Source organism: Oncorhynchus nerka, linkage group LG10 (assembly GCF_034236695.1).
Source record: "Oncorhynchus nerka isolate Pitt River linkage group LG10, Oner_Uvic_2.0, whole genome shotgun sequence".
In the NCBI taxonomy this organism is placed as follows: domain Eukaryota; kingdom Metazoa; phylum Chordata; class Actinopteri; order Salmoniformes; family Salmonidae; genus Oncorhynchus; species Oncorhynchus nerka.
In genome coordinates this window covers 93756228-93774530 of record NC_088405.1, presented here as the reverse complement: position 1 = coordinate 93774530, position 18303 = coordinate 93756228, and the positions used below count along the sequence as shown (strand labels likewise).

Genomic DNA, 18303 nt, shown 5'->3' with positions numbered 1-18303 from the left:
GAGAAGGGCCAGGTTCTATAGGTTAAAATGAGAAGAGCCAGATTCTATAGGTTGACATTAGATGAGACAGATTCTATAGGTCAACATGAGAAGAGCCAGATTCTATAGGTTGACATTAGAAGAGCCAGATTCTATAGGTTAACATGAGAAGAGTCAGATTCTATAGGTTAACATGAGAAGAGCCAGATTCTATCGGTTAACATGAGAAGAGCCAGATTCTATCGGTTAACATGAGAAGAGCCAGATTCTATAGGTTAAAATCATATAAAGATATACACAACCCAATGGGGGGAAAATGGTTGAATCAATGTTGTTTCCACGTCATTTCAACAAAAATATTAAATTTGATCAAAGCAGGAACATTACCAGATTACTTTGAATCACTGTGGAAAACTGATTAGATTTGCAAAAGTCATCAACATGAATGAATTTAGTCAGATTTTCACCCAACTTTTAACCTAAATCCAATGGTGACATTTTTTTGTTGATGTTAGTTGACAACTCAACCAAATGTAAATCAAAAATATATTTCCCGCTGACTGTACCTTTCTGAAGATAGATGATCAGGACAGTAATGACTTGGTGAATACACATTTAACACAACCACAGATTCATCATTCATTATGTATATATACACTAGATGACAGACAGGGGGTGCTGTTTTAAAGCCATCGTGCCTCCATCTTGGCACTCCCTCACCGTTGTAAAATATACAGTATTTAGAAAGAGACAGAAATACGTGTATTCTATTACAGACACCTTATTGTATACCTTGAAATTATATTATGTGACCTAAACATAAATGATTATAATAATATAAATATATATAAATCAAGTAAATCGTGATATTAGATTATTTTGCCATTTAAGCATTGCCTCACGTCAGATGGCGTCACTCCTACGCGACACTCGTCCCTCAACCGATCTGTCTTGTAGGTCGTGGAACTCATATATATATATAGTTTTTTACAATTCCTGACAATTAATCCTACTAAAAATCCCTGTCTTAGGTCAGTTAGGATCACATCTTTATTTTAAGAATGTAAAATGTCAGAATAATAGTAGAGAGAAGGATTTATTTCAGCTTTTATTTATTTCATCACATTTCCAGTGGGTCAGAAGTTTACATACACTCAATTAGTATTTGGTAACATTGCCTTTAAATGGTTTAACTTGGGTCAAACGTTTCGGGTAGCCTTCCACAAGCTTCCAACAATACGTGGGGTGAATGTTGGCCCATTCCTCCTGACAGAGCTGGTGTAACTGAGTCAGGTTTGTAGGCCTCCTTGCTCGCACACGCTTTTTCAGTTCTGCCCACAAATTTTCTATAGGATTCAGGGCTTTGTGATGGCCACTCCAATTTTATATTTGAGATTCTTCAAAGTAGCCACCCTTGATGACAGCTTTGCACACTCTTGGCACACTCTTTCTCTCAACCAGCTTCATGAGATAGTCAACTGGAATGCATTTCATATTAACTGGTGTGCCTGTTAGTTGTGTTGTGACAAGGTAGGGGTGGTGTACAGAAGACAGCCCTATTTGGTAAAAGAACAAGCCCATATTATGGCAAGAACAGCTCATATAAGCGAAGAGAAACGACAGTCCATTACTGACATGAAGGTCAGTCAATACAGAACATTTCAAGAACTTTTAAAGTTTCTTCATGTCCAGTCGCAAAAACCATCAAGAACTATGATGAAACTGGCTCTCATGAGGACCGCTACAGGAAAGGAAGACCCAGAGTTACCTCTGCTGCAGAAGATAAGTTCCTTAGAGTTAACTGGACCTCAGAAATTTCAGCCCAAATAAATGCTTCACAGAGTTCAAGTAACAGACACATCTCAACACCAACTTTTCAGAGGAGACTGCGTGAATCAGGAATTCATGGTCACATTGCTGCAAAGAAACCACTAATAAAGGACACCAATAAGATGAAGAGACTTGCTTGGGCCAAGAAACACAGGCAATAGACATTAGACTGTTGGAAATCTGTCCTTTGTTCTGATGAGTCCAAATTTGAGATTTTTGGGTCCAACCGCTGTGCCTTTGTGAGACACAGAGTAGGTGAATGGATGATCTCCACATGTGTGGTCCCCACCGTGAAGCATGGAGGAGGAGGTGTGATGGTGCTTTGCTGGTGACACTGTCAATTATTTATTTAGAATTCAAGGCATACTTAACCAGCATGGCTACCACAGCGTTCTGCAGCGATACGCCATCCCCTCTGGTTTGCCCTTAGTGGGACGATTATACACCTCCAGGCTGTATAGGGGCTATTTGACCAAGAAGGAGCGTGATGGAGTGCTGCATTAGATTACCTGGCCTCCACAATCACCCAACCTCAACCCAGTTGAGATGGTTTGGGATAGGTTGGACCGCAGAGTGAAGGAAAAGCAGCCAACAAGTGCTCAACATATGTGGGAACTCCTTCAATACTGTTGGAAAAGCATTCCAGGTGAAGCTGGCTGAGAGAATGCCAAGAGTGTGCAAAGCTGTCATCAAGGCAAAGGGTGGCTACTTTGAAGAATCTCAAATATAAAATACATTTTGATTTGTTTAACACTTTTTTGGTTACTACATGATTCCATATGTGTTATTTCATAGTTCCGATGTCTTCACTATTATTCTACAATGTAGAAAATAGTAAAAAGTAAGAGAAGAGTAGTTGTGTCAAAACCTTTGACTGGTACTGTATATAAAAACATTTTCCTTCAAGTAGATTACTGATGTTACTGTCCCCAATACAAGAACAAAAAAATACTTAAATACATGTAATGTTGTCCTTGAAACACTGATTTGAAATACTGTAGAATTCCAATCATTCCTATGGAGGACTGCTCCTACTGGGGAGTACCAATATGGCCGACCGTTGGCTTCAAAGCCTCTCATACATAGCATCAGCAATCCAGGGTTTATTTACATCATTGTTAATAATACTGCCCCCTCTCTGCTCTTCTGTGGGGGAGCAGAACATTAAGGCCTCAGACCATATATCAGGCTCCCGAGTGGCGCAGCGGTCTAAGGCACTGTATCTCAGTGCAAGAGTGGGTCACTGCAGTCCCTGGTTTGAATCCAGGCTGGATCACATCCAATTGGGATTGGGAGTCCCATAGGGTGGCGCATAATTGGCCCAGGGTCGTCCCGGGTTTGTCCGGGGTAGGCCATCATTGTATATAAGAATTTGTTCTTAACTGACTTATATATTTTTTAATATAGAGCAGGTCGGCAGGAGAATAAATAACATCCTACACCTCATCCACCAGCCTGTGCTCTTAGAAAAAGGGTTTCCAAGGGGTTTTACCTGGAACCAAAAAGGGTTCTTCTAAGGGTTCTCCTATGGGGACAGCCGAAGAACGCTTTAAGGTTCTAGATCAGGGATAGGCAACCGTGGTCCTGGAGTGCCGCAGGCACTTCATGTTTTTAATTGAACCAACCTGGAAGACCAGGTGTGTTGAATTGAGGCAATCACTGAACTGATCAATTAGCTCAGATGGTCAGGTGTGGCGCCTAGTTGGAACGACATCTTGCAAGCCCTGCGGAACTCCGGGAACAGGGTTCTAGAACAGGGTTCTAGATGGCACCGTTTCTTCTATGAGTGAGGTGACCAGAGGACCATTAAGGAGCCTCAGGCAATGGTTGCCATGTTTGATACATGCATTACATCACACACATATTGTGTATGTAGCTATGCACTGAATATGGAGGAGGTCCCAAAAGTGATATTGATTCAAATATCTATTTTGCTACATAACAAGTACAGTATGATATAAACTTGGCATCTTTTTAACAATGATCTCTTTCTGTTCTCACTCTAGGTGTAACCTCGTAGAAGGTATCGACAATCAGTACATCAAAAGTTGCCTGTATGACCCAAAGACGTCCCCACTGTGTCCCATTTTCAGACTGGGCGACTTGGTACAGATGTCTGGCTTCAACTTCGCCGCCATAGCCAAAGTGGTGAGCAATATGCTATTATATTTATGAGTGAAGGGGGTTTGCAAGTACCTGTCAGTCCCTGTATGGCTGTGTGTTTTGTTGTAATGAGGTATAATGGTGGTGTTATTGTTAACGAGGTATGATGATGGTGTTATTGGTAATGAGGTATGATGTTGGTGTTATTGGTAATGAGGTATGATGATGGTGAGGTATGATGATGGTGTTATTGGTAATGAGGTATGATGTTGGTGTTATTGGTAATGAGGTATGATGATGATGGTGTTATTGGTAATGAGGTATGATGTTGGCCTTATTGGTAACGAGGTATGATGGTGGTGAGGTATGATGATGGTGGTGTTATTGGTAACGAGGTATGATGGTGGTGTTATTGATAACAAGGTATGATGGTGGTATTATTGGTAACAAGGTATGATTATGGTGTTATTGGTAACAAGGTATGATGGTGGTGTTATTGGTAACAAGGTATGATGGAGGTGAGGGATGATGATGGTGGTGTTATTGGTAACAAGGTATGATGGTGGTGTTATTGGTAACGAGGTATGATGGAGGTGAGGGATGATGATGGTGGTGTTATTGGTAACAAGGTATTATGGTGGTGTTATTGGTAACAAGGTATGATGGTGGTGTTATTGGTAACAAGGTATGATGGTGGTGTTATTGGTAACGAGGTATGATGGTGGTGTTATTGGTAACGAGGTATGATGATGGTGGCATTATTGGTAATGAGGTATGATGTTGGTGTTATTGGTAACGAGGTATGATGATGGTGGTGTTATTGGTAACAAGATATTATGGTGGTGTTATTGGCAACAAGGTATGATGATGGTGTTATTGGTAATGAGGTATGATGTTGGTGTTATTGGCAATGAGGTATGATGGTGGTGTTATTGGCAACAAGGTATGATGTTGGTGTTATTGATAATGAGGTTTGATGGTGGTGTTATTGGTAACGAGGTATGATAGTGGTGTTATTGGTAACGGGGTATGATGGTGGTGAGGTATGATGGTTGTGTTATGGGTAACGAGGTATGATGATGGTTGTGTTATGGATAACGAGGTATGATTTGTAAGTCTTCCAATTTGTAAGTCGCTCTGGATAAGAGCGTCTGCTAAATGACTTAAATGTAAATGTAAATGATGGTGGTGTTATTGGTAACGAGGTATGATGATGGTGGTGTTATTGGTAACACCGTATGATGGTGGTGAGGTATAATGCTGGTGGTGTTATTGGCAACGAGGTATGATGATGGTGTTATTGGTAACGAGGTATGCTGATGGTGGTGTTATTGGTAACGGCATATGATGGTGGTGAGGTATGATGATGGTGGTGTTATTAGTAATGAGGTATGATGGTGGTGTTATTGGTAACAAGGTATGATGGAGGTGAGGTATGATGATGGTGGTGTTATTGGTAACAAGGTATGATGATGGTGTTATTGGTAACGAATTATGATGGTGGTGAGGTATGATGATGGTGGTGTTATTGGTAACGAGGTATGATGGTGGTGTTATTGGTAACGAATTATGATAGTGGTGAGGTATGTTGATGGTGGTGTTATTGGTAACGGGGTATGATGGTGGGGAGGTATGATGATGGTGGTGTTATTGGTAACGAGGTATGATGATGGTGGTGTTATTGGTAACGAGGTATGATGATGGTGGTGTTGGTAACGAGGTATGATGCTGGTGGTGTTATTGGAAATGAGGTATGATGATGGTGTTATTGGTAACAAGGTATGATGATGGTGATGTTATTGGTAACGAGGTATGATGGTGGTGTTATTGATAACGAGGTATGATGGTGGTGTTATTGGTAATGAGGTTAGATGGTGGTGTTATTGGTAATGAGGTTTGATGGTGGTGTTATTGGTAACGAGGTATGATGGAGGTGAGGTATGATGATGGTGGTGTTATTGGTAACGAGGTATGATGTTGGTGTTATTGGTAACGAGGTATGATGATGGTGGTGTTATTGGTAACGAGGTATGATGGTGGTGTTATTGGAAATGAGGTATGATGATGGTGTTATTGGTGACGAGGTATGATGGTGGTGTTATTGGTAACGAGGTATGATGGTGGTGTTATTGGTAACGAGGTATGATGGTGGTGTTATTGATAACGAGGTATGATGGTGGTGTTATTGGTAATGAGTTTTGATGGTGGTGTTATTGGTAACGAGGTATGATGGAGGTGATGTATGATGATGGTGGTGTTATTGGTAACGAGGTATGATAGTGGTGTTATTGGTAACACGGTATGATGGTGGTGAGGTATGATGATGGTGGTGTTATTGGCAACGAGGTATGATGATGGTGGTGTTCTTGGTAACGAGGTATGATGCTGGTGGTGTTATTGGTAACGAGGTATGATGATGGTGGTGTTGGTAACGAGGTATGATTATGGTGGTGTTGGTAACGAGGTATGATGGTGGTGTTATTGGTAATGAGGTTTGATGGTGGTGTTATTGGTAATGAGTTTTGATGGTGGTGTTATTGGTAACGAGGTATGATGGAGGTGAGGTATGATAATGGTGGTGTTATTGGTAACGAGGTATGATATTGGTGTCATTGGTAACGAGGTATGATGATGGTGGTGTTATTGGTAACGAGGTATGATGATGGTGGTGTTATTGGTAACGAGGTATGATGATGGTGGTGTTGGTAACGAGGTATGATGCTGGTGGTGTTATTGGAAATGAGGTATGATGTGGTGTTATTGGTAACAAGGTATGATGATGGTGATGTTATTGGTAACGAGGTATGATGGTGGTGTTATTGATAACGAGGTATGATGGTGGTGTTATTGGTAATGAGGTTTGATGGTGGTGTTATTGGTAATGAGTTTTGATGGTGGTGTTATTGGTAACGAGGTATGATGGAGGTGAGGTATGATGATGGTGGTGTTATTGGTAACGAGGTATGATGTTGGTGTTATTGGTAACGAGGTATGATGATGGTGGTGTTATTGGTAACAAGGTATGATGGTGGTGAGGTATGATGATGGTGGTGTTATTGGTAACGAGGTATGATGATGGTGGTGTTATTGGTAATGAGGTATGATGCTGGTGGTGTTATTGGCAACAAGGTATGATGATGGTGGTGTTATTGGTAACAAGGTATGATGATGGTGTTATTGGTAACGAGGTATGATGATGGTGGTGTTATTGGTAACAAGGTATGATGATGGTGGTGTTATTGGCAACAAGGTATGATGTTGGTGTTATTGGTAACGAGGTATGATGGTGGTGTTATTGGTAATGAGGTATGATGATGGTGGTGTTATTGGTAACGAGGTATGATGATGGTGGTGTTATTGGTAACGAGGTATGATGATGATGGTGTTATTGGTAACGAGGTATGATGATTATGGTGTTATTGGTAATGAGGTATGATGATGGTGGTGTTATTGGTAATGAGGTATGATGATGGTGGTGTTATTGGTAATGAGGTATGATGATGGTGGTGTTATTGGTAACGAGGTATTATGATGGTGTTATTGGTAACGAGGTATGATGATGATGGTGGTGTTATTGGTAATGAGGTATGATGATGGTGGTGTTATTGGTAACGAGGTATTATGATGGTGTTATTGGTAACGAGGTATGATGATGATGGTGGTGGTATTGGTAACGATGTATGATGATGGTGGTGTTATTGGTATGAGGTACGATGATGGTGTTATTGGTAACAAGATATTATGGTGGTGTTATTGGTAACGAGGTATGATGTTGGTGTTATTGCATAACGAGGTATGATGGTGGTGTTATTGGCAACGAGGTATGATGATGTTGGTTATTGGTAACGAGGTATGATGATGGTGGTGTTATTGGTAACGAGATATGATGATGGTGTTATTGGTGACATGGTGTAATGATGGTGTTATTGGTAACGAGGTATGCTCTGTCAAAGGTCATTTCTGAGTGAAAGCTTAGTAGAACACTCAAATTGCAACTGATTTAAAAAGTGTTTGAAGACACTGGTGTTATTGATGCCTCCGTTGATTGCTTATGTTGTTTATGGTATCCTGCTGTTTGGGGTTAGTGGTACCCTCATTGACTGGATGTATTGTTGTTGATAGTATTGTGCTGTTTGGGGTTAGTGGTACCCTCATTGACTGGATGTATTGTTGTTGATAGTATTGTGCTGTTTGGGGTTAGTGGTACCCTCATTGACTGGATGTATTGTTGTTGATAGTATCGTGCTGTTTGGGGTTAGTTGTTAACATTGTTGACTGGATGTATTGATAGTATCGTGCTGTTTGGGGTTAGTGGTACCATCGTTGACTGGATGTATTGTTGTTGATAGTATTGTGCTGTTTGGGGTTAGTGGTACCATCGTTGACTGGATGTATTGATAGTATCGTGCTGTTTGGGGTTAGTGGTACCCTCATTGACTGGATGTATTGTTGTTGATAGTATTGTGCTGTTTGGGGTTAGTGGTACCATCGTTGACTGGATGTATTGTTGTTGATAGTATTGTGCTGTTTGGGGTTAGTGGTAACATTGTTGACTGGATGTATTGATAGTATCGTGCTGTTTGGGGTTAGTGGTACCCTCATTGACTGGATGTATTGTTGTTGATAGTATTGTGCTGTTTGGGGTTAGTGGTAACATTGTTGACTGGATGTATTGATAGTATCGTGCTGTTTGGGGTTAGTGGTACCATCGTTGACTAGATGTATTGATTGATCTGACAGGGTGGGGCGATTGGTATCATCATTGACTGGACCTGTAACCTGGACCATGACCAGTCAGACTGTAAACCGATCTACTCCTTCCACGGTCTCTATGGAAACCCCGACGAGGCAGACACGGCCAGAGCATCTGTGGGCTACAACTTCAGGTAAATAAAGCATCATGGTCTTGTGGTTCGTGCTGCAGAACCTGGCACAAATGTGTACCAGAGTCAGCATGGGTTTTGAAGTCCAATTTACTGCCCTTCTGACTCGCAATCTCTTCTACATTTCCTGTCCCAATCTCTTCTACATCTCCTGTCCTAATCTCTTCTACATTTCCTGTCCTATCTCAATAAATCATTGACAAAGTATTTATTGATCATTCTTGTAAGGGCCACTTTCTTAAATTGAAAAGCCTTTTCTGAGTTAAGATTGCAAATAAATGAAAGAAAAACACAGAGAAAGGGGTCGTGTTAGCCACGGGGGTCGTGTTAGCCATAGGGGTCGTGTTAGCCATTGGGGTCGTGTTAGCCATGGGGGTCGTGTTAGCCATGGGGGTCGTGTTAGCCATCGGGGTTGTGTTAGCCATTGGGGTCGTGTTAGCCATGGGGGTCGTGTTAGCCATGGGGGTCGTGTTAGCCATGGGGGTCGTGTTAGCCACGGGGTCGTGTTAGCCACGGGGTCGTGTTAGCCATGGGGGTCGGGTTAGCCATGGGGGTCGTGTTAGCCATTGGGGTCGTGTTAGCCATGGGGGTCGTGTTAACCATTGGGGGTCGTGTTAACCATTGGGGTCGTGTTAGCCATGGGGGTCGTGTTAACCATTGGGGTCGTGTTAGCCATGGGGGTCGTGTTAACCATTGGGGTCGTGTTAGCCATGGGGGTCGTGCTAACCATTGGGGGTCGTGCTAACCATTGGGGGTCGTGCTAACCATTGGGGGTTGTGCTAACCATGCGACTAAGGAAGTTACACTATTCATTATACAGCTCACTCTTCTTAGTTGCATGGCTAGGGTCATGTGAAAAGCAGAAGAGAGATACAGATCTGAACACTAGCCTAGAGGCTGAAAAGTGTGTCTCAATGTTGTGCTTTAGGTATGCAAAGCACTATATGGAGGACACACAGGAGAAAAGAACGCTTCTGAAAGTGTTTGGGATTCGATTTGACATCATTGTTCGTTCAGTGGTAAGTTCATGAAGTTCATGATTGCGATCCTTGTAAAATTCCAGACAGTATTTTTGAATTCCTTCCTTACGACTGTAGATTTAAAAAGTTTAAAGATTGTTGATGTTATTGTTATTTTCCAGGCCAGAAAATTTGATATCATTCCAACACTAACAGCTATAGGATCTGGTGTTGGAATCTTTGGAGTGGTGAGTCTTTCAATACTACACTTCCTGTCTAATACTACACATCCTGTCAAACACTACACATCCTATCTAATACTACACATCCTATCTAATACTACACATCCTGTCTAATACTACAATCCTTTCTAATACTACATATCCTATCTAATACTACACATCCTATCTAATACTACACATCCCATCTAATACTACACATCCTGTCTAATACTACACATCCTGTCTAATACTACACATCTCATCTAATACTACACATCCCATCTAATACTACACATCCTATCTAATACTACACATCCTGTCTAATACTACATATCCTTTCTAATACTACATATCCTATCTAATACTACACATCCTATCTAATACTACACATCCCATCTAATACTACACATCCTGTCTAATACTACACATCCTGTCTAATACTACACATCTCATCTAATACTACACATCCCATCTAATACTACACATCCTATCTAATACTACACATCCTGTCTAATACTACATATCCTATCTAATACTACACATCCCATCTAATACTACACATCCCATCTAATACTACACATCCCATCTAATACTACACATCCTGTCTAATACTACACATCCTGTCTAATACTACACATCCTATCTAATACTACACATCCTGTCTAATACTACACATCCTATCTAATACTACACATCCTATCTAATACTACACATCCCATCTAATACTACACATCCTGTCTAATACTACACATCCTGTCTAATACTACAATCCTTTCTAATACTACATATCCTATCTAATACTACACATCCTATCTAATACTACATATCCTATCTAATACTACACATCCTGTCTAATACTACACATCCTGTCTAATACTACAATCCTTTCTAATACTACATATCCTATCTAATACTACACATCCTATCTAATACTACACATCCTGTCTAATACTACACATCCTATCTAATACTACACATCCTATCTAATACTACACATCCTATCTAATACTACACATCCTGTCTAATACTACACATCCTATCTAATACTACACATCCTGTCTAATACTACACATCCTATCTAATACTACACATCCTATCTAATACTACACATCCCATCTAATACTACACATCCTGTCTAATACTACACATCCTGTCTAATACTACAATCCTTTCTAATACTACATATCCTATCTAATACTACACATCCTATCTAATACTACACATCCTATCTAATACTACACATCCTGTCTAATACTACACATCCTATCTGATAATATATATCTTATCTGATACTGCAAAACTTACAGAATCTCCAGTAGTCTACTGTATATCTCTTAAACAGCTTGTATAGAAATAGACTAAACAAATATGTTTATCTATTAAACAATGTAATGGAGGTAGTTGTGATCCCAAAATTACATGTATATAATATTTCTCTGGCTCAAATTGTGCTCTACTTGTGCTGTTTCCAAAGGCGACTGTAGTATGTGATCTGATTCTCCTGTATCTACTACCCAAGAGGGAATTCTACAACAACATGAAATTCAAGGTCACTGAAACGATGGAGAAGGTGAGTTTACATCAAACTGTTGCGTAACATCCAGTTTAAACACCAGGTGGCAGCAAAGAGGCATTAAAAGAAAAAAGAAAAAGAAAAAAAAACTGGGCAGACAGATCCTCAACAGTACACACGATAATTTACCCAACAGTTCATGTGTTCTAAGAAATCTAAGAAATACAATACAAGAAAGAGATCTAAGAAATACATAATAATAGTAATTTGCTCCTCCTTTGGGGAAGGCTACTGTATCCCACTTCATTTCTAATATGCATTAGTGTTAATACGCGTCACTGCATCCTGTATCTAAAGGTTGACTGGTCCTCATTTAAGCCCCGTAGATTTGTATTTATTTTATATTAACCTTTATTTAACGAGGCAAGTCAGTTAAGAACAAATTCTTATTTACAATGAATACTGAAAGGCCTCCTGTGTAGTATGATAGCAACACAACATGACAACACAGCATGGTAGCAACACAACATGACAACAACATGGGAGCACCACAACATGGTAGCAACATAATAACATAGTAGCAACACACTATGGCAGCAGCACAAAACATGGTACAAACATTATTGGGCACAGACAACAGCACAAAGGGCAAGAAGGTAGAGACAACAATACATCACGCAAAGCAGCCACAACTGTCAGTAAGAGTGTCCAAGATTGAGGGGGGGCGAATTTCAAAACTCTTCTGCGGTAGAATACACCAATTGAGGAGAGAAGAAGACTCCCTTCGCCTATTAAGGCATTGACACTCTCCGACATAAGCATTTCACTGTGCCGTTTACACACAGTGAGAGAAGACTCCCTTCTCCTACTAACGCATTGACACTCTCCGGCATAAGCATTTCACTGTGCCGTTTACACACAGTGAGAGAAGAAGACTCCCTTCGCCTATTAACGCATTGACACTCTCCGGCATAAGCATTTCACTGTGCCGTTTACACACTTACTGTGTCCTGTGCACGTGACCAAGACACTTGGATTTTATTTGATACATTTGGTGACCACTTTTCTGGCTCGGAGAGGAGGATGGAGGTGTAGAGGGGAGGACAGACTTTTTATCCAATTGAGAATCTCCCTGTCAACTGAAACGCTGTGGATATGCAACCACTTGGATGTGGACATCACATGTTATGGGTCACATGCACATATTTAGCAGATGTTATTGGTCACATAGACATGGTTAGCAGATGTTATTGGTCACATAGACATGGTTAGCAGATGTTATTGGTCACATAGACATGGTTAGCAGATGTTATTGGTCACATACACATGGTTAGCAGATGTTATTGGTCACATACACACGGTTAGCAGATGTTATTGGTCACATACACATGGTTAGCAGATGTTATTGGTCACATACACATGGTTTGCAGATGTTATTGGTCACATACACATGGTTAGCAGATGTTATTGGTCACATCCACATGGTTAGCAGATGTTATTGGTCACATACACATGGTTAGCAGATGTTATTGGTCACATACACATGGTTAGCAGATGTTATTGGTCACATACACATGGTTTGCAGATGTTATTGGTCACATACACATGGTTGGCAGATGTTATTGGTCACATACACATGGTTAGCAGATGTTATTGGTCACATACACATTGTTAGCAGATGTTATTGGTCACATACACATAGTTAGCATATGTTATTGGTCACATACACATAGTTAGCAGATGTTATTGCGGGTGTAGCGAAATGATTGTGTTCCTAGCTCCAACAGTGCAGTAGTATCTAACTAAATGCTTGTGTTCCTAGCTCCAACAGTGCAGTAGTATCTAACTAAATGCGTGTGTTCCTAGCTCCAACAGTGCAGTAGTATCTAACTAAATGATTGTGTTCCTAGCTCCAACAGTGCAGTAGTTTCTAACTAAATGCTTGTGTTCCTAGCTCCAACAGTGCAGTAGTATCTAACTAAATGCTTGTGTTCCTAGCTCCAACAGTGCAGTAGTATCTAACTAAATGCGTGTGTTCCTAGCTCCAGTGCAGTAGTATCTAACAAAGTGCAGTAGTAGCTAACTAAATGCTTGTGTTCCTAGCTCCAACAGTGCAGTAGTATCTAACTAAATGCTTGTGTTCCTAGCTCCAACAGTGCAGTAGTATCTAACTAAATGCTTGTGTTCCTAGCTCCAACAGTGCAGTAGTATCTAACTAAATGCTTGTGTTCCTAGCTCCAACAGTGCAGTAGTATCTAACTAAATGCTTGTGTTCCTAGCTCCAACAGTGCAGTAGTATCTAACGAAATGCTTGTGTTCCTAGCTCCAACAGTGCTGTAGTATCTAACTAAATGCCTGTGTTCCTAGCTCCAACAGTGCAGTAGTATCTAACTAAATGCTTGTGTTCCTAGCTCCAACAGTGCAGTAGTTTCTAACTAAATGCTTGTGTTCCTAGCTCCAACAGTGCAGTAGTATCTAACTAAATGCTTGTGTTCCTAGCTCCAACAGTGCAGTAGTATCTAACTAAATGCTTGTGTTCCTAGCTCCAACAGTGCAGTAGTATCTAACTAAATGCTTGTGTTCCTAGCTCCAACAGTGCAGTAGTATCTAACTAAATGCTTGTGTTCCTAGCTCCAACAGTGCAGTAGTATCTAACTAAATGCTTGTGTTCCTAGCTCCAACAGTGCAGTAGTATCTAACCATTCACAACAATACAATAGTACAATACAATAGTTTGTAATATTATTTACCTTCATCTTTATTTCATACATACACTCAAACTCAACTCTTACAAAGTAAATATGTTTAAAATACATTAGTTGAGAGTGTAATACTGGTTTCAAACAAGTGAAACAGAAAATGGATCGATATAAGTCTGAGTCTGTCTTTCAGGAACCTTTAGATGAGTTCAAGTCTGAAAAAGAAGTATCCAAGGTAAGCACATAGTGTGTGTTTGTGTCACACACCAGTTATAACCTTTATAAACTGTTACTGTTTGTGGTTAAAGTGGGTGACAGGCCAACACACACACATATATATATACAGTGGGGCAAAAAAGTATTTAGTCAGCCACCAATTGTGCAAGTTCTCCCACTTAAAAAATTAGAGAGGCCTGTAATTTTCATCATAGGTACACTTCAACTATGACAGACAAAATGAAAAAAAAAAATCCAGAAAATCACATTGTAGGATTTTTAATGAATTTATTTGCAAATTATGGTGGAAAATAAGTATTTGGTCAATAACAAAAGTTTATCTCAATACTTTGTTATATACCATTTGTTGGCAATGACAGAGGTCAATAGTTTTCTGTAAGTCTTCACAAGGTTTTCACACACTGTTGCTGGTATTTTGGCACATTCCTCCATGCAGATCTCCTCTAGAACAGTGATGTTTTGGGGCTGTTGCTGGGCAACACAGACTTTCAACTCCCTCCAAAGATTTTCTATGGGGTTGAGATCTGGAGACTGGCTAGGCCACTCCAGGACCTTGAAATGCTTCTTATGAAGCCACTCCTTCGTTGCCCGGGCGGTGTGTTTGGGATCATTGTCATGCTGAAAGACCCAGCCACGTTTCATCTTCAATGCCCTTGCTGATGGAAGGAGGTTTTCACTCAAAATCTCACGATACATGGCCCCATTCATTCTTTCCTTTACACGGATCAGTCGTCCTGGTCCCTTTGCAGAAAACCAGCCCCAAAGCATGGTGTTTCCACCCCCATGCTTCACAGTAGGTATGGTGTTCTTTGGATGCAACTCAGCATTCTTTGTCCTCCAAACACAAGTTGAGTTTTTACCAAAAAGTTATATTTTTGTTTCATCTGACCATATGACATTCTCCCAATCTTCTTCTGGATCATCCAAATGCTCTCTAGCAAACTTCAGACGGGCCTGGACATGTACTGGCTTAAGCAGGGGGACAAGTCTGGCACTGCAGGATTTGAGTCCCTGGCGGCGTAGTGTGTTACTGATGGTAGGCTTTGTTACTTTGGTCCCAGCTCTCTGCAGGTCATCCACTAGGTCCTCCCGTGTGGTTCTGGGATTTTTGCTCAACGTTCTTGTGATCATTTTGACCCTACGGGGTGAGATCTTGCGTGGAGCCCCAGATGGAGGGAGATTATCAGTGGTCTTGTATGTCTTCCATTTCCTAATAATTGCTCCCACAGTTGATTTCTTCAAACCAAGCTGCTTACCTATTGCAGATTCAGTCTTCCCAGCCTGGTGCAGGTCTACAATTTTGTTTCTGGTGTCCTTTGGCAGCTCTTTGGTCCTGGCCATAGTGGAGTTTGGAGTGTGACTGTTTGAGGTTGTGGACAGGTGTCTTTTATACTGATAACAAGTTCAAACAGGTGTCATTAATACAGGTAACGAGTGGAGGACAGAGGAGCCTCTTAAAGAAGTTGTTACAGGTCTGTGAGAGCCAGAAATCTTGCTTGTTTGTAGGTGACCAAATACTTATTTTCCACCATAATTTGCAAATAAAATCATTTAAAATCCTACAATGTGATTTTCTGGATTTTTTTCTTCTAATTTTGTCTGTCATAGTTGAAGTGTACCTATGATGAAAATTACAGGCCTCTATCATCTTTTTAAGTGGGAGAACTTCACAATTGGTGGCTGACTAAATACTTTTTTGCCCCACTGTATATATATTGTGGTGTAGCATGTCATTGATGTCTTCTTGGCCACACAGAAGCATTCAGAAGAGGTTCTAGTGCATCATGAGGCACCACTGTCAGAGTCTTAGCCCCTACAGCAGCTGCCTGGATCAGCTCAGTCTTAAGGTTTGTGTTGACTGGTGTGGCTCCTCTGGTTTGTGTTGGAATACTTAAAAGAAAAAAACATCCTCTTTCCCTCCCTTCCTGAACTACAGTCTGATCTGACATGACTGGATCAGTTCGACAGCTATCAGACTGTGTTCAGCCAATAGAAGGGGGAGGATGAATGTACTCAAACACGGCCCAGAAGAAACACATTGGTGAACCACATGAGCATGTTTAACTATTGGTGGGGAATCGATTAAGAGGAGTTCAATACATTTTTACATCTGACACAGTTTTTGCCTGGTGTGCACACTGTAATATACCCCCCCCCCCCACCCCCGTAGTCCCTTTGAACCACACAACGGGCGATATGACGTGTTTTTTAAAGAGTCCCATTTGAACATGGGCCTGGGTTTGTGTTCCTCTCCTACAGAGTGATTCTGCAGAGGGGTCCTGACTCCTGGGCTCCAGTCTGCAGTAACAGCTGGCTGCGACTCCAACAGACTGACTCCAGACTGCACTGAGACATCTTAAAGCATAAAACAAGTGTGATGGTTTTCTGCCTTGTGTTCACTCTCCAGCTCAATGATTCAACTGCTATTTAATTGCCTTCAAATCCTGTCAACAGATCTCAAACAATGCCCTTCCGGCTCAATGATTCAACTGCTATTTATTGCTTTCAAATGTCAACAGACCTCAAACAATGCTCTCAGTTTAGGATATTTTTTTATTTTACCTTTATTTAACTAGGCAAGTCAGTTAAGAACAAATTCTTATTTACAATGACAGCCTAGGAACAGTGGGTTAACTGCCTTGTTCAGGGGTAGAACCACAGATTTTTACCTTGTCAGCTCAGGGATTCGATCTAGCAACCTTAGTGGCCCAACGCTCTAACCACTAGCCTACCTGCCGCCCCTACCCTCTAACCACTAGGCTACCCTGCCGCCTCTACACTCTAACCACTAGGCTACCTGCCGAGATAGATAGTTACGGAACATTCTTTCAGACAGCCACCCTCCTTTGTTTGTCTAATAATAATAATCAGGGAGACAGTTTAATCATTGGAATGTGATACAAAACAAGGCATCGATGTGCTTTAGGAGCGCTGTTCTCTCAATGTGTCATAATTAGAACTATGTGTTAGTTTGTGTTAGTTTAGGGTTGGTTCATTAACTGAAAGAATAATGCGTTTTATAACACATTCGTTACCTTAAAGTACCCTGGTTTATTAATACATTTTATAATATCTGTTTATAACACATTCGTTACCTTAAAGCCGTGGTCCACTCAGAAACATTCTCTATTTTCTATGTGGACACATTTCTACACATTTTGTCATGGGGTGCAGGGAAAATGTTGCCGTTTTAAAGGTTATTTTCTTGCAATTCTATACATTTTGCCATGTCTAATGTGTATATTTGAGTGACTCTAACATTACTACAAAATCTCTGGGCTACAAAACGTTAGCTGACGTGGGCTAGTAGATCTGGACAGTTTCTGACACGTTATAAATATCTCTCTAAGGTCTGTAATGACTGACAGGACAAGAGGAACTGAGGATGTACTTCCCAATATAGTGTATTCTACTATTACAACTTTCAAGAGTAAGTTGAAAGCCGGTTTCCAACCTCTTCCATCAGCACAGCACATACCATGTTGTCTTCAAGAAGCAGAAGAATTAGATGACTACTGGCGCGGGGTATTCCACCTTGAAATACTGTAATAATGACATATTTTTGATCTTTAAATCTTTCTCATCAATCAACAAGTTTGTGATTGATACGCAAATTCAATAAAACATTGTTGACGGTTGTACTCTTGCATATAACTTTGACAGATTACTTACAAAAAAGACATGATTAAATTATTCTGATATTTTTAATGATTTGATTATGTCTTGGTGTACAAAAAGCATGCAAAAAAACCCCATCTTATTTATATATTGGTACATATTTACACAATAACAGTTGCATTCAGTACAGGTTTGACATGCTTTTCCCCATTTTTTTTTTTTTTTTACCTTTTTATTTAACCAGGCAAGTCAGTTAAGAAC

General features: G+C 40.5%; 1 protein-coding gene across 4 annotated transcripts in view; it reads left to right on the top strand.

The window, feature by feature from the left end:
• The window catches only part of LOC115124693 (P2X purinoceptor 1-like), a 59476-nt gene extending 41414 nt beyond the window's left edge, over positions 1-18062 (top strand). For 3 of the 4 annotated variants that reach the window (XM_065023951.1, XM_065023948.1, XM_065023947.1), the window contains 8 exons: positions 3816-3957; positions 8653-8798; positions 9724-9814; positions 9937-10002; positions 11450-11545; positions 14381-14422; positions 16181-16271; positions 16684-18062. In XM_065023951.1, coding sequence (XP_064880023.1) covers positions 3816-3957; positions 8653-8798; positions 9724-9814; positions 9937-10002; positions 11450-11545; positions 14381-14422; positions 16181-16234 — 637 coding nt within the window. In that variant the 3' untranslated portion in view covers positions 16235-16271; positions 16684-18062. The remainder of the gene's footprint in view (positions 1-3815; positions 3958-8652; positions 8799-9723; positions 9815-9936; positions 10003-11449; positions 11546-14380; positions 14423-16180; positions 16272-16683) is intronic. The other variant, XM_065023949.1, reaches the window with a different exon arrangement.
• Positions 18063-18303: the final 241 nt, after the last annotated feature.